At 50.6% G+C, this 21,310-nt stretch overlaps 3 protein-coding genes across 4 annotated transcripts; 2 read left to right on the top strand and 1 right to left on the bottom strand.

Moving 5' to 3' along the window:
• Positions 1 to 6,588, top strand: LOC115535690 (glycogen synthase kinase-3 beta; the record flags this gene model as incomplete). Its single annotated transcript, XM_030347100.1, is given in 6 exon segments — positions 1 to 96; positions 637 to 767; positions 1,357 to 1,561; positions 1,686 to 1,781; positions 2,742 to 2,928; positions 4,154 to 6,588. Coding segments are annotated over 6 exon segments (777 nt in total), but the record flags the coding sequence as incomplete, so codon positions are not given.
• Positions 6,589 to 6,838: 250 nt separating this feature from the next.
• zdhhc3b (zDHHC palmitoyltransferase 3b) lies at positions 6,839 to 13,597 on the bottom strand. 2 transcript variants are annotated; one of them, XR_003974542.1, is made up of 8 exons: positions 13,207 to 13,597; positions 11,301 to 11,646; positions 10,631 to 10,755; positions 9,822 to 9,918; positions 9,621 to 9,702; positions 9,188 to 9,318; positions 7,526 to 8,826; positions 6,839 to 7,492 (listed from the first exon to the last, which is right to left on the bottom strand). XR_003974542.1 is itself a non-coding variant. In XM_030347101.1 (7 exons), exons 2-7 carry the CDS (start codon positions 11,610 to 11,612, stop codon positions 8,668 to 8,670), a joined length of 906 nt encoding a protein of 301 aa, XP_030202961.1. In that variant the 5' UTR covers positions 11,613 to 11,646; positions 13,207 to 13,597; the 3' UTR covers positions 6,839 to 8,667. The 2 variants fall into 2 exon arrangements, 1 of the variants encoding a protein (XP_030202961.1); XM_030347101.1 differs by having other exon boundaries at positions 6,839 to 8,826.
• Positions 13,598 to 14,100: 503 nt separating this feature from the next.
• exosc7 (exosome component 7) lies at positions 14,101 to 20,132 on the top strand. Its single transcript, XM_030347102.1, has 8 exons — positions 14,101 to 14,257; positions 14,808 to 14,909; positions 15,570 to 15,664; positions 15,975 to 16,140; positions 16,904 to 16,974; positions 17,351 to 17,474; positions 18,481 to 18,636; positions 19,970 to 20,132. Exons 1-8 carry the CDS (start codon positions 14,201 to 14,203, stop codon positions 20,072 to 20,074), a joined length of 876 nt encoding a protein of 291 aa, XP_030202962.1. The 5' UTR covers positions 14,101 to 14,200; the 3' UTR covers positions 20,075 to 20,132.
• Positions 20,133 to 21,310: the final 1,178 nt, after the last annotated feature.

Consider the following 21,310-nt stretch of genomic DNA (forward strand, 5'->3'; position numbering starts at 1 on the left):
CTGAACCTGGTGCTGGACTTCGTGCCAGAGACGGTCTACCGGGTGGCGCGGCACTTCAACAAGGCCAAGAGCATCATTCCCATCATCTACGTCAAGGTGAGGAGCTGCAGTCTGCACACTGGGGTTACTGGGGTTCAGTGACCAGTGAGACTTAGCCTTACTGGCCGTGGATTAGAGGTGTGTGTGTGTGTATGTTTGTGGGCGAAATTCCTTATCCGCTTAACAAACACTCCTCTGATGGGAATGACTTGCAGAAATGGTTAACTATGTCCACGGATTCGTGTCTGCAGTTAACGTTTAATAAAACTCGAATTAAAGACTCGATGTGACTAAAACAAAAAGGTCACCTGTAACAGAATCAGGCTGTAATCAACGTGATTTTCTAGAATAATACATTTGATTTATATAGCACTTGACAGACTGAACACAAAATAAAAACATTTATTAAGAAGTTGTATTTGTGAAAAGATTTGAAAAAACTGATGTTAAAGATGCATTATGCAAACTTCTTTATCATCCCACAACCGCAATGTTTTGTTTTAAATGCACTGTAGTGTGTTGTGAGCGTTGCCGTGTTTCCCGTTGACGTGCGTTGCCGTGGTTACTGACGGGTCGCCGCGGGCTGCCCCCTTCCAGGTGTACATGTACCAGCTGTTCCGCAGCCTGGCCTACATCCACTCGCAGGGCGTGTGCCACCGGGACATCAAGCCCCAGAACCTGCTGGTGGACCCCGAGACAGCCGTGCTCAAGCTCTGCGACTTCGGCAGGTGAGGCGGCCTGGGAGACTGGGAGGTCGAGACTGGGAGACTGGGAGGTGGAGACTGGGAGACTGGGAGGTGGAGACTGGGAGGCTCCTAAACTGGGACCCTGTGTTAACACCATCCTGAGGGTTTCACTTTAACTCTTATCACGACGTTCAACGAGCCTCACAGTGACTTACAGTGTATTCAGACCCGTGTTGGTTCCCTTAAACAGCCCCTGTGTTACCCCCAGGTGTTAGCGTGAAGAGCCTTCCCTGTTGTCATGAAGGCACAGGGAAGGGCAGATTTTGAAAACGGCTTGCAATGGCTCATGAACCACCAGGGGCCGGTTAGCATAACATCCTTAATCAGAATCCACTGTAAGTCACTGTGAGGCTCAGCTTGGTGACCGTCGCAATTGAGTTAACGGGAAACCCTCAGGATTCAAACCAAAGACGGAATCTCTCAGGATTTAAACTGAATCTCTCGGGGTTTAAACTGAATCTCTCGGGGTTCAAACTGAATCTCTCGGGGTTCAAACTGAATCTCATAGGGTTCAAACTGAAACTGAAACTCTGAGGATTGAAAGTGAAACTAACCCGACACCCCCCCCCAGTGCCAAGCAGCTGGTGCGCGGCGAGCCCAACGTGTCGTACATCTGCTCCCGGTACTACCGCGCCCCCGAGCTCATCTTTGGCGCCACCGACTACACGGCCAACATCGACATCTGGTCGGCGGGCTGCGTGCTGGCCGAGCTGTTGCTGGGGCAACCCATCTTCCCCGGCGACAGCGGCGTGGACCAGCTGGTGGAGATCATCAAGGTACGGGGCCGGTTGACCTTTGACCTTTTGGGAGTTCCTCTACCAACGAGCCTGTGCAGACAGACTGCGTACCCTTTGGTGTTGTTGATGTTTGGTGTACCCCCCCCCCCCCCCCCCCCATTAGGTGCTGGGCACCCCGACCCGGGAGCAGATCAGAGAGATGAACCCCAACTACACAGAGTTCAAGTTCCCCCAGATCAAAGCCCACCCCTGGACCAAGGTAACGACCCCACGACCTCCCGATGATACTAAATCACGACCGTGACCCCAGCGTTATATACCGTGACACTAGAGTGAACACTGTGACGCTAGAATCACATCTTGACTTTAATAACGTAACGCCAGACTTAAATCGTGACTCTAGACGTTTATCGTGAAGCTAGACGTTTTTCGTGACTCAGGACGTTTGCCGTGACTCAACGTTTGTCGTGACTCAACGTTTGTCGTGACTCAACGTTTGTCGTGACTCAACGTTTGTCGTGACTCAACGTTGGTCGTGACTCAAGACGTTTCATAGCGTGACGCTAGCCTTAAAGCGTGTTGTCGCTTTGTAGCGTGTTGTAGCCTTGTAGTGTGAGTCTAGCCTTGTAGCGTATTGTAGCCTTGTAGCGTGACGCTAGCCTTGTAGCGTAACCCTAGCCTCGTAGCGTGACATTAGCCTCGTGACCCTAGCCTCGTAGCGTGACATTAGCCTCGTGACCCTAGCCTCGTAGCGTGACATTAGCCTCGTGACCCTAGCCTCGTAGCGTGACATGAGCCTCGTGACCCTAGCCTCGTAGCGTGACGTTAGCCTCGTAGCGTGACCCTAGCCTTGTAGCGTAACATTAGCCTCGTGACCCTAGCCTCGTGACCCTAGCCTCGTAGCGTGACATTAGCCTCGTGACCCTAGCCTCGTAGCGTGACGTTAGCCTCGTAGCGTGACCCTAGCCTCGTAGCGTGACATTAGCCTCGTGACCCTAGCCTCGTGACCCTAGCCTCGTAGCGTGACATTAGCCTCGTGACCCTAGCCTCGTAGCGTGACGTTAGCCTCGTAGCGTGACCCTAGCCTCGTAGCGTGACATTAGCCTCGTGACCCTAGCCTCGTAGCGTGACCCTAGCCTCGTTAGGTGACCCCAGCCTCGTAGCGTGACCCCAGCCTGGTGACCCCAGCCTGGTGACCCCAGCCCTGCGTCCCTGTCAGGTGTTCAAGCCGCGGACGCCCCCGGAGGCCATCGCGCTGTGCTCCCGCCTGCTGGAGTACACCCCCGCCACGCGCTTCTCCCCCCTGGAGGCCTGCAGCCACGCCTTCTTCGACGAGCTGCGCCAGCCCAACACCCGGCTGCCCAGCGGCCGCGACCTGCCCCCCCTCTTCAACTACAGCAGCGCCGGTCAGAACACGCACTAGACACACTCTATACACACACTAACACACACTATACACACACACACACGCACTATACACACACTATACACACTCTAACACACACTAATACTGCCCCCCCTCTTCAACTACTGAACCGCTGGTCAGAACACACACTATACACACTCTATACACACACTAACACACACTAATACACACACACACACTATACACACACTAACACACTAATACTGCCCCCCCCTCTTCAACTACAGCAGCGCCGGTCAGAACACACACACTAGATACACTCTATACACACTCTGACACACACTAATACACACTATAATACACAAACACACACTAATACACACACTAATACACACACACACTATACACACTCTGACACACACTAATACACACACTAATACACACTCTAACACACACTAATACACACACACACTATACACACACTATACACACTATACACACTCTAATACACACTAATACACTCTGACACACACTCTAATACACACTCTAACACACACTAATACACTCTGACACACACTCTAATACACACTCTAACACACACTAATACACACACACACACAATACACACTCTAACACACACTAATACACACACACACAATACACACTCTAACACACACTCTAATACACACTAATACACTCGCACACAATACACTCTAATACGCACTCTAATACACTCTTATACACACACAATACAGACACAATACACATTCCAATACACTCTTATACGCACACACACACACACAATACACACTATTATACACACTCTAATACACTCTAATACACACACTGTAATGCACACACACACTCTTATACACTAATACACACACTGTAATACACACTGTAATAGACACACACTAATACACACACTGTAAAACAAACACACTCTTATACACCCTTATACACACACACACTGATACACACACACTCACTCACTCACACAAACTCACTGCTATACACAAAACACTCATGCTCTTATACACACTCACAGCCTTATACACACTCACTGTTATTCAGAAACGCTCACACTCTTATGCACACACACACACACACTATTATACACACAGACTCACACTCTCACACACACTCACTCGTTCCCCTCCTTGTTGAGGTTGTCCGATGGCACCAGAACTCCCTGTTGACGGGCCTGTCTCTCTCTGGTCTCTCTCTCTGGTCTCTCTCTCTCTCTCTGGTCTCTCCTGCTCCAGATGGAACCGGTTCCGACTCGTCTCAGCACAGCTCCGTACCGGGATCCCTGAACAGCATCTGAACCCCCCCCCCCCCCCCCCCCCAACGCAAACACAAACGCACACACACTTGAACTACACACACCTCATCTCTCCCCCTTCCCATACTGTGTACTTCCCATTTCTACTACACACACCCACACACTACACGCACACAAACACACTACACATGGAACATAACCACTTGTTCGCTGTATGACAGGGTGTAAAACTACAAGACTTGTACACTACACACACACACACACACAGACACACACACACACACACACACACACACACACACCCGCGCACATGGCGGTGTGTTTGATTGGTCTCCTAGCTGCTAGGATATGATCTAAGACGGAGGGCCGGTCCTCTGGAGAATATTACCATGTCCTTTTTTTATTTATTGATTGGAGAATTTTAAAACTGTTGTGGCGAACATGCGAATTTTATTTAGCTTTTTTTTTTTTTTTTTGTCGTTATTTTTGTACGTGACTGGAGTCGACGTTCCGAAGTCCTGATAGTTCGGCGTTCCCGATTGGCCGCTCACTGGCCCCTCCCCCCCCCCCCCCCCATCCATTCCCGGTCGAGCCACATCTCTCTCCTGCTTCCTCTCACGTGATTGGCCCACATGTCGGCCCGGTGTGCGTCGGACTTCAGACCAAAACCACCTCTTCTGTTTTTATCTGTTTACACTTCCGTTACCGTGTCATGTTGAAGTTTCCCCGCAACCCCTCCCTTGCCGCCACTCTGTGTGTGTGTGTGTGTGTGTGTGTGTGTGTGTGTGTGTGTGTGTTTTTGTGTGTGTGCGTGCGTGTGTGTTTGTGTTATTTATGTTTTATTCCAAACTACGATGTAAGCTGCCAGTATTTTAGGACTCCCCGTTGGTGAATATGATTCTTTGACTTTGTTATTTTATTTGACCCTGCCCTTCTGTCCGCTGCCTCTGAGCTCCACACGAGGGTCGTTGCCATCTCCCCCCGTGTCAGTCGATGCCTGCCCCCCCCCCCCCCCCATCGGCCTGTCCGATTTGTGCGGCCGAGAAACGAAACGCTAAAAGAAATTAAAAACAAACAACCCCTTTCCCGGCGTGGGTGCGTTGGTTTCGCGTCCCGGGGCGGGCCGGGTTGATTGTTGTTGCACCCGGAGCCGTGCGGAGCTATGAAGCGGTGTGAACCCCGCCCGGCCGCGTCGCCCCGGGGGGGCGAACCCAACGCCCCTCTGCCTCCTGGAGTCCAGAAGCCATCTCCTCTCTCTCTCCTCCCTCCCTCCCTCCCTCCCTCATCGTTGCACATGTGTAAATAGGACCTGGTTTTTAATTTGTGCTCTTGTCGATACGTTGTTTATATCGTTTTATTTTATTTTATTTTTCAATGTTTTCATTGCATCATGACTGAAGCGCGTTTTAGTTTTTTTTGTAAATACGTCCTGGGTTCCACGGTGTCCATGGCGATGCAGAATGTAAATAGAAGGTGAAACCGTGGGAGAGGAGACATTCCACCGTCTGCCTCCTCCCCCCCGCCCTCCATGTCTGTTAGGATCTCTCTCTCCTCTCTGCCGCCCGGGCGTCTGTCTGTCCCCCGGGAGCGGGTGTCTGTCTGTCCCCCGGGAGCGGGCGTCTGTCTGTCCCTCGGGGCGGGTGTCTGTCTGTCCCTCGGGGTGGGTGTCTGTCTGTCCCTCGGGGTGGGTGTCTGTCTGTCCCTCGGGGTGGGTGTCTGTCTGTCCTTCTCGGGGGGGGCACTGTGGGTCCTTCTGTTTTCTAGAAACAGGAAACGCGTCATTACCTCACATAAAACGTTATTTTATTCTGGAGAGCGCTTGGCGGCGATGGGTCGTCTTAAACCTGGGTCTTAATGGTTCGGGGACTGTGGGGGGTCAAGGGTCAGAAGCCATGTGGGGTCATAGAGGGAGGGTGGGCGCTAGGCACTATAGTGTACCCTGTTAGTAGCAGGCTGTACTCTAGGCTCGTCGGGAACCCCCGGATGAAGTACTTCTTCTGGTCCCGGGGGCGCGTCCCGGTGGTTTCCTCTCCGCCATCGCTGCTAGGGCCACCGTGCCCGGAGCATGCACGTGTGAGTGCGCACGTGCGAGCGAGCACGTGTACGTGTGTGCGCGCGCACATGCTCGTGGCCCAGAGATTGTACTCTGGCCCGTGGTTTCAAACCGTATCTTCTAGAAACCCGACCCGTCTGTGCAGAGGACCTCTGTGAAGCCGCTGTCGGTCCTAGCCGACACTTTTCAACACTTGATATTATTTAGTTGTTTTGACTCTGGGTCTCGTTCGTTGTGATGCTGTGTAGCTCAGGCCTCGCTCCGGGCCGACCGACGGGCGCAGGAGGAGAGAGAAACCACTGTTGTGTATGTCACTACTTTGTGTATGATATGGTGTCATTTAATAAAGTGATGAAACTGTGCTCGCTGCGTGTCGCCCGCTTCTTCGTCTCCTTTAGAGAGGGGTCTCGCCCCCCCCCCCCCCCCTGTTATCCTCCAGCTGTGATGGTTAGTCACGGGAGAGCCCATCCAGATGTTGCCTCACATCTCCCCCCCTGCTGCCGTCACAGTGGACCGTTCCTACTGGTAGGTGGATCCACCCTATCGCAACACTAGGATGGACTCTCCCACTTGTGATGTCACAACAACAATCGGTTAATAACAGCTGGTACGTTTCATAGGAGGGTTGTTCATACATTTTATTTCATTTGGGCCAAGGTTTAACAAAATAACACATTGATAAAATCGTCCAAGGATAAAGATAAGTGGCACCCGGAATTTACCTTTAAACAGAAATAACCGCTGGATTCACACTGAATCAGATTCACGTAATAATACACATTTGGCAACACATTTAGATGAAGACCCATCATCCAAACTGAGGCTAGTCAGAGGAGCTGAAAATAGTGTCATGTCAAACTGTTTTTCGTTACCACAGTTAGCAGGTTTTCACCCATGTGCTTAGAGTTGAATATTATGGGATAGCATGATGTGCGTCTGATTGTCCATGACGACAGCTAACGATCTATGGTGTTATACCGAGGGTTGAGGTCAGGGTTCATCTCTGTTAATTAACCTCCCAGTGTGAAGAGTTAATGTGGGTCTGCTGGCTTAGAAATCCACATTAAAAATAACTATTTAACCATAGCGGAACAAACTGTCGTACGCCCACATCATCTCATGTACCCCAACACTTTAAAAAGGCATGTTCATGATTCTTCAAGTAGCGAATTAAAAAACACGTATGTGGATGTATCAAAAATAACCACCAGCTGTTGGACACATGGTGAGCACCGACCCAAAACACCAGGTACACCTCAGGTACACCTCAGGTACACCTCAGGTACACCTCAGGTACACCTTGGTAGTCCTGGTCCCTTCAGTCCGGTGCTCAGTTCAATCCCCACACAAACGCCTCCTTTTATGTTTGACACTTTAGCAGCTCGGCTGCCTTGCCCAAAGGTCCCGGCGGGGGTTTAAACCCCGCTCTGGGAGTGGAGGAGGAGGTCGAGAGGAGAGCTTGTCAACCCAGGGACCTTCTGCACCAGAGGCGTCGATGTGTGGAGCCCAGGCCGGTCAGATCAAGGTCCACCTGCTTTATCGAAACAACTCACAGCTTTTTGTACTTGAAAACCAAACAGGAGGAGTGGACTATCTGATCACCTCGATAAGGGACAACGCTGCGCGAGATGCGGGGTTGGCAGTAGGGAGCGTCTCGGACCAAAGTCCACAGCAGACGCGGCGCGTGAGAAGGTGGAGCAGCCGAACATGAGATAACCTCCCCGACACAGGTCCACACCGTCCAATCAGGTAATGGCAAGCCTTCCAGCCGAACGAATACAGCAACACCCAAAAAACTGGTGGCAGCGTCAAAGCTGCGATTGTCGGAAGCCTACGACCGTCGAGACTGTTTTGGGCGAAATTCTACGACGCCCACGGAAACCGGCGTTCTGGAACACCCACTGGAAGCTTCTTCAGTCGTTCAACATTCTAGAACGCCTCGGAGACACAATTCAGGCGCTGTTGGAAAAATGGTTTGTGTCGTCGCAAAACATCCACAACTGCTGGGTTGGATCATTTGGAGAACGCTGAGTGTACTGCAAAGGTTATTTCTGCACCGAGTAAAAAATATATATAGATGAGCACGAAGCATTATACAAAACGTCAATGAGGAGTTCACCAAAAAACACACAATCCAGATTTCCTCGAGTCGTAATCTCTTAAGAAGGCCTTGAAAGACGACGAATAGAACGCACGAAAAGAGGAAGGAAAATCATAACGGGGTGGTTTAGGAAGGCAGTCCGTGTCTCTTTAAAGTTCCAGCCTTGGTCCAGATAACACTCGCATCCAATCCCTTCGCACACCACGAGTTCACACCACCCCCCCCCCCTCCCCTGAGCAGCAGGTCCCACAGTCGGGGCGCGACCTAACCCCCTGCTGGGTGGGTGGACGAGGGGGGGGGGGGGGGGGACGACATTGACGTTCCCTGGGGGTCCCGACTCCTAGACGATGTACTGGTAGGCGTCGGCCTTGCCGTGGTCGGGCGTGGCGAAGGGGCTGAGCCAGGAGATGGAGAAGGGGTGACCGAAGACCACTTTCAGGCTCATCCAGCGGGAACGCTTGGCCCAGCGTCTCTCCTCCTTCTTCAGCTGCTCGATGCCCTGGGGGACGGAGAGGGAGAGAGAGAGAGAGGAGGCTTTAACCCTCTGGGCTGGGTATGCTCTGGTCTAGTTAGCTGGTTCAACAATAACTGGGTTAAACGGACTCCTGAGTCCCACACCTCTACGGCGGCTCACTGACCCTAACGCGTTCAGACGTAGCCGACACATTTCTTGAAAGGATACGTCAAAAGTATTTCCGAGATCGGCAGTGAGCTCGGGAGGTAGAGCGGGTTTACTGGTAAGCGGAAGGTTGCTAGTTCGAACCCCGGCTCCACCCGCTCCCTGAGCGAGTAGCATCGAACTAGCGAGCTTCGGGTTACCAGTTCAACCTGCTCCTCCAGGAGGAGGAGGCGACACTCACCGTCTCGTCGGAGCAGATGGAGTGCACCTGCGTGCCGAACATGACCGAGGTGAAGAGGAGGAAGAGGAGGCCTTCGAAGCAGAGGAGGATGAGGAAGATGACCGTCGCCGGGGGTGAGAAGTTACTGCATTCTAAAGAGGGAGGAGTCACAGAGTGTCACATGGTGGTGTTAGGAGACTTTCTATAGGTTTTGGTGGATTGATGCGAGGATGCTACTGCTTGGTAGATGGAGCTCACCAGCTAACCTACTAACTGTTGACCCAGTATTGACAGACTTCTTCATCTGATGTCCTATGACCTTATAAGGCCACACTAAACCTTGCTCTCTTCACTTGTGGTTTATGACTTGATATGGACACACTCCTTTGTATTTTCATATTATTGTAGCGTTGTAGTGTTTTAGTAGAAGTCAAGCGAGACGACAGTGACGTACTTGTCCAGTCGGACTCGTAGCACAGGAGGAAGTGGAACGCCACCAGGAGGAGGGCGTGGAGCGAGATGAGGGCGATGTACATCTGAAAGGAGGAGAGGTCAGACATCAGCATATTCTGGGATGGCCCCGTGGCTTGAGGTCAGTGTTAACCTGTTGCCAGGCAACGTGTTTTTCAGTGTGTGTGTGCGCGCGCACACTCACTGTGAAGAGCACAAAATACTTCTGGTTGTTCTCTCCGACACAGTTGTTGACCCAGGGGCAGTGGTGGTCCATCTTCTTAATGCAGCGCTTGCACACACTGTGGACGGACACACACACACACACACACACACACACACACACACACACACACACACACACACACACACACACACACACACACACACACACACACACACACACACACACACACACACACACACACACGTTTAGAGAATGCTCGTTCCTATAGGACTACAGGTGACATGCCCTCATAGAACTCGTGTTGCTGCTCTCTCCAGGCCCGGGGAGAGTTCTAGAGCTCCAGGGATCTCCTTATTACCAGCCAGGAGATCCAGAGGGAGTGGGGGAACATACGCCCTGTTACCTCTAAACACACAGGGGGGGAGGGGAGGGGGGGGAGAGAGCACTATGGGAAAGGGGCAAGAGAGGACGTTAGGGGAGGGGAGAGGGGGGAGACTTTTGGAAAGGAGGGGAGGGGAGGAGAGAGAACAGAGAAGAGGACGGGAGAAAGGAGAGGAGGAGAGTTCAGGAAAGATGAGGAGGAGAGTCTAGGAAAGACGAGGAGTTACGGGAAGGAGGGGAGAGAAGAGGACTAATGGAATGCAGGGGGAGAGAATCGAGAAGAAGTGCAAGGGAGAGAGGAGGGGAGTTGAGGGAAAGGGGGAGAGAGGGAGAGACACCTCCCGACGACAGCCCAGCGTCTCCTCATAGTCTATTGGTCACTCAACAGCTAAGGTGCCCTCCCCCCCAGCCCAGCATCAGCCAATCAGGAGCCCCGATGCCCTCACCTGCAGTGGTGGGCGCGGTCGGGCTTGATGCTGCAGCACTTGGGGCACTTGTAGACCACCTGGCCCGGCTTCAGCTGCAGGCTCTCTATGAACTCCTTGGTGGCGTTCCCCTTAGGCACCGCCCCCTGGAGAGAGAGACATAGACAGTCAGAGGCTTATCCCTGAGAGAGGGGAGAGAGACATAGACAGTCAGAGGCTTATCCCTGAGAGAGAGAGAGAGAGAGAGACTGACTAATCATTAAAGGGGTAATATCACGCTCCCAGGTGTGAGTGTGATTAGCCATTTCTAGCTGTTTGAAAATCGGACACAACCACGCCCACCGAAACACAGACGACTTGTAATAGGTTATTCCACTCACACCTGGTGGCGTGATATCACCCCTTTAATAGTTAGTAATAGCTGGTTACCTGGTTAGCTTAATGTCGGGTCATCACTGCACCCCTTCAACACCACACCCAGACTAGTTGCTTCACTGCTAGCCACCTGGGTTGAGTTACTGCTTACATTGCTAGCTGTAACCCGGTGAGATTCTTATTTGTGAGGGCGCGGATAAGAGTTAAGCTACTAACCAGCCGGTATAAGTGAGGCCGTATTCAGTGACCGTGACAGTACAGCACGGGCGCCATGACCACGAGCGCTCTACGGGTAAAAGGGTGCGAGGTCACCCACCGGGTCGGTGCACATGGCGCGCGCGTGCGAGGCCAGCGCCAGCACGGCCAGGCTGTTGAAGAGGGCGCCGTTCACCAGGCTGTAGAGGAGGTTCCGGGCGGGCAGCAGCATGACGAAGGCCACCACGAACTGGGCGTAGAGCACCAGCATCCAGGTGATCACGCCGCATGTGATGCCGCAGCCGTCCCGGATGAACCACATCCCGCCGGAGCCGGCCCGGGGCGGGGGCGGGGCGCAGTGCTCCGGGCGCAGGTAGCCCGCGCGGTAGTCGATGTCCCGCGTGCGGTGGGAGGAGGCGGAGGAGTTCTTCATCGAGATCTAGACCTGGGGAGGCCACGCCCACATACTGACGGGGGGGGGGGGGGGGGAGAGGAAGGAGAGAGGTGAGGGAGGGAGAGTTGGTGGGGGAGGAGGGGGAGGAGAGATGGTGAGGAGGGAGAGATGGAGAGAGGAGTGATGGTGAGGAGGGAGAGATGGTAGGGGAGGAGGGAGAGATGGTGAGGGAGAAACAGAGGGGGAGAGGAGAGGGTGCATATGGAGGTTGAGGTGGGCAGAGGAGGGAGGGAGGAACATGGCGGGGGAGAGGAGGGAGAGATGGTGGGGGAGACGTGAGAAGGGAGAGAGGAGAGGTGAGATGAAGAAAAGGAGGAGGGTGAGAGCAAGTGGGAGAGAACGAGAGACATTGACCTTAAGGTTAATTATTTGGTTCATTTTTAAAAAGTCTGAATGTCTTGACAGTGGGATAAACGGGGTGTTGTACAGCAGTTGTGAACATTTCAAAGTAAACATGATGAAGTGAACCCTAGGTATAAGTAGTATAACTCGTCCACCCTGGTGTCACGTAGTGACGAATTATAATTGGGTTATAATAACGGTTGCCGAGGCGATGATGGTGAATCATATTGAGGGCCGGGCTTCGCCCTTCCTTCAGGTGATACCCTGAGTGGCAGAACGCTTTTCTCGACTACAAATGACCCGGCATTTAAATAATACACCCACCCACCCTCCATCTGTTAAGGGGGCTGTGATGATGGGACATTTCGCAGTTAATGTCTCTAAAAACGGCAGAGAGGGCGGGGTTCGACCCGTGAAACATGCGGTACACCTGAGGGTTGAAACGGGTCCCGCGGACCCACGCAGCACACGGGGAGAGGAGGTGCAATATGTGGGCAGATTCGGCATTCAATTCTACGTCTTGGTGGCAAACTGGACTTTTTCAGGCCAACTTACTTATTTCAGTAAAACAAGACATTTTAACAACTATTTTCACGGTTTTAACCCTTACCACTTACGCATACGTATTACACACAAGGAAGTGCGTTGTATTAACTTGTTTGTGGTGGACTGTGTCCGGTTAGAGGGAGTGTAGGAGGACTCAGGGAAAAACAAGACGCTCCATAGTGGGGAGGAAGACTAACAGTTCACATTTATAATATTCATAAACAATACTTCATTGCTCTCTGATCGACATCGAGGAAACCGGTGGTGGTTACGACATATTCAGGGGAAGGGTTAAAAGAAGCTTTCGCTGAGCATTAGGGAAAACTGGTCTTTCAGGAGCGAGCATGATTCACACACATTAACCTGAATGGAGACCGAATCTAACCCCTTCTACAAATATTCCCCGTGCGTCCAAGGTGTTGATCTTGCAGGGTCAAATGGGCTGCATGTTTCCACATGTATTGTGTTTGAGAAATAGAAGGCATTGTATATGAGCCTGGCAGACCTGATAGCAGTTGCCAAGGACAGTGTGGGGGGCCAGATCACTGACAAAACCAAGAGGGCAGACAGGAAACAAAAGTCCTTCCTTCCTCGGGCGACGTGTTGTTGGGTCGAGTCCCCGTCCACACCACAGTCATACAGCTCCACGTTAGTTATCAGAGTATTGGAAATCTCAGAAACGTACCTCAAACTCCTTGGTATGTCGAAGAAACTTTGCAAGCAATCCTTAATCAGTCAGTGGGCTCGAAGCCACCAAAAGGTGTGTGCGTGTGTGTGTGGACCTGCGTTCAGCTCGAGTCCCTCCTGTGTGTGTTTGTGCACACCTTCTAACCTATCGAGTCCCGCCCCGCTGGGCCACGACATGGAACGGTTTCAAGCCCGGGTTTCGACGCTATGCTGTTTCATTCATATGGAAATCTCGGTAGTATGTCCAAGGGGATGTGAACTCATTCCCTAACCCGGATCCCCCTGCTGGTGACGACAGCCCGGGTAGCGAACCAGGAAGTACCCGACGCTTCGTGTCTCCCTCTCTGCGTCGAGTTGTGCGCCGTAACCGGCCGGTCCGCTAAGATCCGATCTGGAGTCAATCGATTCACTCCCCGAACCGCAGCCTTCGTGTTGTGGAGGGGCAGGGATCTGATCCGGGGTCCGTGGCGGTGGACACTGGCCCGCCCTACCCTGCGATGTGGAATCAAACGGGTGTAGTTTCATCAGGGGTCGTAAGCTTCAGTTTAACATGCAATTATAGGGTTGTGCAAAAAGTATATTAATACACACAAACACGCAAACCACACCACTCCTTTCCAGGCCTGGTGAAATATGACCTTTAAAATAAACTGCTACATCATAAAGCTACTATCATCAAATACATGGATGTTTTAAATTTGGATGTAGACACATATTCATGGATTTTAAAATGCACATAAAGTAGGCGATATCCTATACGGTAAACCATAAACAATCATAAAAGAGTTAAAATAAATTGATATTTGATATTTTAAAGACGACTCATTAGTTGCCCATCCAAACGGTTGTGTTTCTATACAACCGGTGAATTATATATAACGTATTTAAATTGCTTGTGAGACTTGAGCGGACGGAGCTTGAGCTGCGGCTGCGCTGTGACGTCACCCGTGCGCGACAGCCCCACATGCCGAGCCTGCCAACCCGCGGTAAACATGGCCACCGTTCAGCTGAGTGAGGCTGAGAAGGTGTACGTCCTGCATGGCATCAGGGTGCGTATGGTTAAAGCTTTGTTTGTTTCAACGAATTGTTGTTGTGTTCCAAGCCCGGGTAAGATCTGTGGTCCGGGGTCTCGGTCTACGGTCTGTTATGGATCAGAACTAACATCAGCAGGGTGGTGTGTGTGTGTGTGTTGAGACCTCTTAGTGGCAGGCAGACCCTCCATGGACTGGCCTGTGCATGAACAAAATAGTTATTTGATTGTGTTTAATGATGATAAACGTACCGATACTTCTCCCTTTTGACAGTTTGGGTCTCCTCTTTACACCGACATGCCAACATTGGTCATGGTGGGGCAACTTTCTGTCAAAAGGTCTGAAGCCTTCAGTGTGTTGTTAAGTGATGAACATTTACATTCAGGGCATTTAGCAGACGTTTTTATCCAAAACCACTTATAATTTGTCATAAGAAAGAGAAACAACTATATATCTCTAACAATATATTTCTAACTATCTCTTCTGTCCAGAGGTCTGAGGCCTTCAGTGTGTTGTGAAGTCCAACACCTCACATTCGGCTGATGTCTCTGGTTTCTGTTTCCCCCAGGATGACCTCCGGGTGGACGGCCGGAGCTGTGAGGACTACAGACACATGGAGATAGAGACGGACGTGGTGTCCAACACGGACGGCTCGGCCAAAGTCACACTGGTATGGCATTAAACATTCATCCTTCATTTATATGATTGTTTTCTTTAAGTTTATGTTATGATCGTGCGGCACGTTGCTTTACTTACTTTATTTTATTATTTATTATTGTGATCTATTGATGCTGCTACTTTATTTTTACTTATCATTTTTTTAATATACTTATACTGTTGCTATTTTGTTGCTGTTGAGGAACCAAGCCTAAGAATTTTATAAGTTGTGTGACAATAAGTTGTAATAAACGTACCTCTGATTCTGATGTCATTCTATATTTAATAGATGTCGTGGGATAATTTAGTTACTATTATTATGTGATTTTTTTTGTGCCTTTAAGGCCACATACAGTAGTATCAATAAAATAATACGTTAAATTAGTGTAGCGCTTTATGTGATTCTTGTCTGTAAGTTTATGAATTGATTGTGCGGCAGGTTGCAGAGGGTATGTTTGTCATTCTATATTTATATTGCGTGGAATCATTGAGTTATGTGCGATTATTTGGACCTTTTTATTGCCACATACACATTATGTATGGTATCTATTAGTAGTTGTAATGATTTTTTTGTGCTTTTCAATATACTCAAAGGCGCTTTGGATGCAATACATGAGTATAAACAAAGAACATGAATGGTATAAAACATTAATCCACGCGGTCTGCTGTCCAGGGTCACACCGCGGTGCTGGTGGGGATCAAGGCGGAGATGGGGAAGCCCAGACCCGCGCAGCCGGCAGAGGGATACATGGAGTTCTTCGTCGATTGGTGAGCAAAGAAACCGCTGAACGTTTTAATCTGAATAATGGGTTTATTACAGCGTCATCACTTCAGGTTTAGGTATTTAAAAGCCCTCCCAAGTTATTGCTACCCAAGCCAGCATGTTTTTTTGCTAAGCCTGCTCGTTGACCCTCACTTCTACGGAATATCACCGTTCAGTCTCCGTCTTGTCCTGACGCCATATTGACCACCAGGTGGCGGTATCGGACCAACGTTTTAAATAAACGACATCTACTCACCACTTCCGTCACCCTGGCGTCTCCTAACAACACACCATCGACCCCCTCTCCCCCCTCAGCTCGGCGAACGCCACCCCGGAGTTCGAAGGTCGCGGGGGGGAGGAGCTGGGCATGGAGCTCACCAACACGCTGTACCGGGTGTTCAACAACAAGCGCAGCGTGGACCTGGCCAGCCTGTGCATCAGCCCGGGGGAGCACTGCTGGCTGCTCTACGTCGACGTGCTGGTGGGTTGCCCTGACGACGCCCACCGTGTGTTATTGTTCACCGCTGGTCTCCTACCGGTGGTGGAGCTCCGGTCTGGACGCTTATGGTTGCTTTAGTGTGTATGTAACAGAATGGTGTGGTTGCTATGGTGGTTTTTGGTTGCTACGGTGTGTATGTTACAGTGTGGTCTGGTTGCTATGGTATCTAAGGGTTGCTATGGTGTGTATGCTGCAGTGTGGTCTGGTTGCTATGGTATCTAAGGGTTGCTATGGTGGGTATGCTAGTGTGGTCTGGTTGCTATGGTGTGTATGTTGCAATACGCTCTGGTTGCTATGGTATCTAAGGGTTGCTATGGTGTGTATGCTACAGTGTGGTCTAGTTGCTATGGTATCTAAGGGTTGCTTTGGTGTGTATGCTACAATGTGGTCTGGTTGCTATGGTGTGTATGTCGCAGTACGCTCTGGTTGCTATGGTTTCTAAGGGTAGCTATGGTGTGTATGCTACAGTGTGATCTGGTTGCTATGGTATCTAAGGGTTGCTATGGTGTGTATGCTACAGTGTCGTCTGGTTGCTATGGTATCTAAGGGTTGCTTTGGTGTGTATTCTACAATGTGGTCTGGTTGCTATGGTGTGTATGTTGCAGTACGCTCTGGTTGCTATGGTTTCTTAGGGTTATTATGGTGTGTGTGCTACAGTATGGTGTGTTACGATTACGATGGTGTGTCATGGTTGCCATGGAGTGGTGTGGTTGCCATAGTGACAGTGTTGTTTCTCCGTCCACAGCTCCTCCAGTGCGACGGAAACCTCTACGACGGCATCTCCATAGCGATAAAGGCAGCGCTGTTCAACACCAAGTGAGTACACCGCTGGTGTTCCACTGGTGTTACTGGTGGGAGGTCACTGGAACCGTCAGAACCATCGCGGACGGGCGCTTCTGATGGACAGGCCTCTGGTGGACCTCCAGAAGTTCATTCCGTTGAACCTCCTCTCAAGCCAGGATGCACGTCCCGTTGCAATCATATCCACTTGATAAATAAATAAGGAATTTCATTTCAAACTATTTGCATGAAAGTTTTTTCTGGACTGAATTTCTACGCTGGGACTAACCAAGCGTAGCTCAGAAATTAAATGAGCTCCCTTGTGTTTAATAAAAAACATGTTTATTGTAGAGTATCAACGACTACATCACCGCTAACCTCGATTGTCTCCTCCTGTCCCGTGATTGGTCAGGATCCCCAAAGTGCTGATCACAGAGGGGGAGGACGGGGTGACGGAGATCGAGCTGTCAGACGACCCGTACGACTGTGTGAGGCTCAGCGTGGACAACGTGCCCTGCATCGTCACGCTGTGCAAGGTCGGACCCACTGCAACACAGTACTGCACGTCACTGTAATACTGTAGTACTACAACACAGTAATACTGTAGTACTACAACACAGTACTGCACGTCACTGTAATACTGTAGTACTGCAACACAGTAATACTGTAGCACTGCAACACAGTACTGCACGTCACTGTCATACTGTAGTACTACAACACAGTAATACTGTAGCACTACAACACAGTACTGCATATCACTGTAATACTGTAGTACTACAACACAGTACTGCACATCACTGTAATACTGTAGTACTACAACACAGTACTGCATATCACTGTAATACTGTAGTACTACAACACAGTACTGCATATCACTGTAATACTGTAGTACTACAACACAGTACTGCATATCACTGTAATACTGTAGTACTACAACACAGTACTGCATATCACTGTAATACTGTAGTACTACAACACAGTACTGCATATCACTGTAATACTGTAGCACTACAACACAGTACTGCATATCACTGTAATACTGTAGTACTACAACACAGTACTGCATATCACTGTAATACTGTAGTACTACAACACAGTACTGCATATCACTGTAATACTGTAGTACTACAACATAGTACTACAACACAGTACTGCATATCACTGTAATACTGTAGCACTACAACATAGTACTGCATATCACTGTTACTGTAGTACTACAACACAGTACTGCATATCACTGTAATACTGTAGTACTATAACATAGTACTGCATATCACTCTAATACTGTAGTACTACAACATAGTACTGCATATCACTGTCACACAGTAGTACTAAAGTCAGCACTGTATAGACCCCTTCACTGTATTACTGTATTATATGTACTGTATACTGTTATACAGATCTATAGACTCCTTCACTGTAATAATACTGTTGTACTAAAAGGTCAACTGTGTGTGTGTGTGTGTGTGTGTGTGTGTGTGTGTGTGTGTGTGTGTGTGTGCGTGTGCGTGTGCGTGTGTGCGTGTGTGCGTGTGTGTGTAGGTGGGCCCCAGGCACGTGGTCGACGCCACGCTGCAGGAGAAGGCGTGCTCGGTGGCCAGCCTCATCATGGCGGTCACGCCCGCGGGCACGTGCACGTGCATGAGGAAGGTGGGCGGGGGCAGCCTGGACCCCGAGAGCATCTTCGAGATGACCGAGGTGAGAGGTCACGACCCCGGGGCGCCACCCTTCCCCGTGTGTCCCTCTTTCTTTCTCCTTCCTCCTCCTGTTCCTCTCTCCTCCTCCTCTCCTTCTTCCTCCTCTTCCTCTCCTTCCTCTTTCTTTCTCCTTCCTCCTCCTCTTGCTCTCCCCTTCCTCCTCCTCCTCCTCTTCCTCTCTCCTTCCTCTTCTTCCTCCTCCTCTTCCTTTCTCCTCTCCTTCTCCTCCTCCTCGTCCTCTCTCCTTCCTCCTCCTCCCCTTGCTCTCTCCTCTCTCCTCTTCCTCTCGCCTTCCTCCTCCTCATCCTCTCTCCTTTCTCCTCTTCCTCTCCTTCCTCTCTCCTTCCTCCTCCTCTTCCTCTCTCCTTCCTCCTCCTCTTCCTCTCTCCTTCCTCCTCCTCCTCTTCCTCTCTCCTTCCTCCTCCTCCTCTCCAGATGTGTAGATATTTGACCGCCAGGTGTGACGTTAAATTAGTCCTCACAAGGCCTGAGAACCTAGCCGCTTGTGATGTCACAAGTGGCCTCAGATGGATCTTAAAAGAGCCTGTGACATCACAAATGGGAGTAGGTCCTCCGTACGGGTGGACACGGTCAGTGGCCACAAGCGTAAAGATAACTTCTGTAAAAGTTTTTTTTAACGACCGATCAACCTCAACACCTGATGGTTAAAAGGAAATACTTAATAAAACTCAGGAAGAGGAGGAATTCTGATTAGATTTGGTGAGGGCATGTTTCGGAGGCCAGTTGGCTGACGTGTGTGTGTGTGTGTTTCTGTTGTGTGTTTCTGTTTTGCGTGTGTGTGTGTGTTTCTGTTTTGTGTGTGTGTGTTTCTGTTTTGTGTGTGTGTGTTTCTGTTGTGCGTCCCTGTGTGTGTGTGTCTCTGTTGTGCGTCCCTGTGTGTGTGTGTCTCTGTTGTGCGCGCTGTGTGTGTGTGTGTGTGTGTCTCTGTTGTGTGTGCGCCTGTGTGTCTCTGTTGTGCGTGCCTGTGTGTGTGTGTGTCTCTGTTGTGCGTGCGCCTGTGTGTCTCTGTTGTGCGTGCCTGTGTGTGTGTGTGTGTGTGTGTGTGTGTGTTTGTGTGTCTCTGTTGTGCGTGCGCCTGTGTGTCTCTGTTGTGCGTGCCTGTGTGTGTGTGTGTGTGTTTCTGTTGTGCGTCCCTGTGTGTGTGTGTGTGTCTCTGTTGTGTGTGTGTGTGTGTGTCTCTGTTGTGTGTGCGCCTGTGTGTCTCTGTTGTGCGTGCCTGTGTGTGTGTGTGTGTGTGTCTCTGTTGTGTGTGCGCGCCTGTGTGTCTCCGTTGTGCGTGCCTGTGTGTGTGTGTGTGTGTGTGTCCCCCCCAGGCCGGTAAGCGTGTGGGCCGGGCCCTCCACGGGCCCCTGAAGGCGCTGCTGAGCCAGGAGGAGGCCCTGGGCCAGAAGAGGCAGAAGGTGGGCTTCCTGGGCTGAGCCCCCCGCGGGTGTAAATATGAAGTCTTTTGTAATAAAACCTTGTTTTTCTACAGCCTGTGAGTGTCGGTTTCTTACTACAGTTCTCCCCTCGACGCAATCTGGTTTAAAGATCCCCTATCATGCTTCTTTCAGGTAACAATAATCGCATTTAGGGGTACTAGTAGAGTCAGGTTACATGCCTGCATGTTGATAATACCCCTTATTGTTCTCACACTGTTAAGTTCTGCAAAAACCAATTTCAGCGTCTTTCAAAAAAACGTTCTGTTTGGTATCATGTTGCTTTAAAGCATAATAGTTTACCCCTTTAATGAGTCAGCCACGTTGTACTGAGGCCGGGACGAAGTTACAAGCAGAAATTGGATCGGATAATGAAAATTGGATATATATTCATACACGTATTTCCAATTTCGATCTCCCTTGGTATAAATTAGGAGTAATACAAACTTAAGTAAACACACGTTTCTTCAACTCTGTGGTGGATCTGAAAGAGAGCACTGTATTATTCTCAGCTCGTACCAGAGGGTGGTGTTCACCATCCCTCCACCAGGTGCTCGTACCAGAGGGTGGTGTTCACCATCCCTCCACCAGGTGCTCGTACCAGAGGGTGGTGTTCACCATCCCTCCACCAGGTGCTCGTACCAGAGGGTGGGGTTCACCATCCCTCCACCAGGTGCTCGTACCAGAGGGTGGGGTTCACCATCCCTCCACCAGGTGCTCTGTCTGCTCACTGCGGCCGTTTCCACGACACGTCACCCTTTCCCTTCCCTCTCCTCTTCGTCCCTCCCCTTCCCTCATCTTCACTTCTCTTCCCTCCTCTCCTCTTCCCTCCCCTCCTCTTCCCTTCCCTCCCCTCCCTCTCCCCTCCCATGCTCTCCCCTCCCCTCCCATGCTCTTCCCTCCACATCCGACTCGTCTCCCTGGCGACCGTCCTTGTCTTCCACAGAGCTGCCGGGGTCACATCCAAGCCGCCCGGTCGCCACATGGCCGCGGTACACCGGTGGGATCCAGATGTGACTGGATCAGGGGGGTCTCTCTCTCTCTCTCTCTCTCTCTCTCTCTCTCTCTCTCTCTCTCTCTCTCTCTCTCTCTCTCTCTCTCTCTCTCTCTCTCTCTCTCTCTCTCTCTCTCTCTCTCTCTCTCTCTCTCTCTCTCTCTCTCTCTTCTCTTCTCCCCCCCCCCCCCCCCCCCAAACAAACCCAACAGTTTCTCATACTAAAGTTAAGAAAACAGTGA

The sequence above is a fragment of the Gadus morhua genome, chromosome 22 (assembly GCF_902167405.1).
Source record: "Gadus morhua chromosome 22, gadMor3.0, whole genome shotgun sequence".
Lineage (NCBI taxonomy): Eukaryota > Metazoa > Chordata > Actinopteri > Gadiformes > Gadidae > Gadus > Gadus morhua.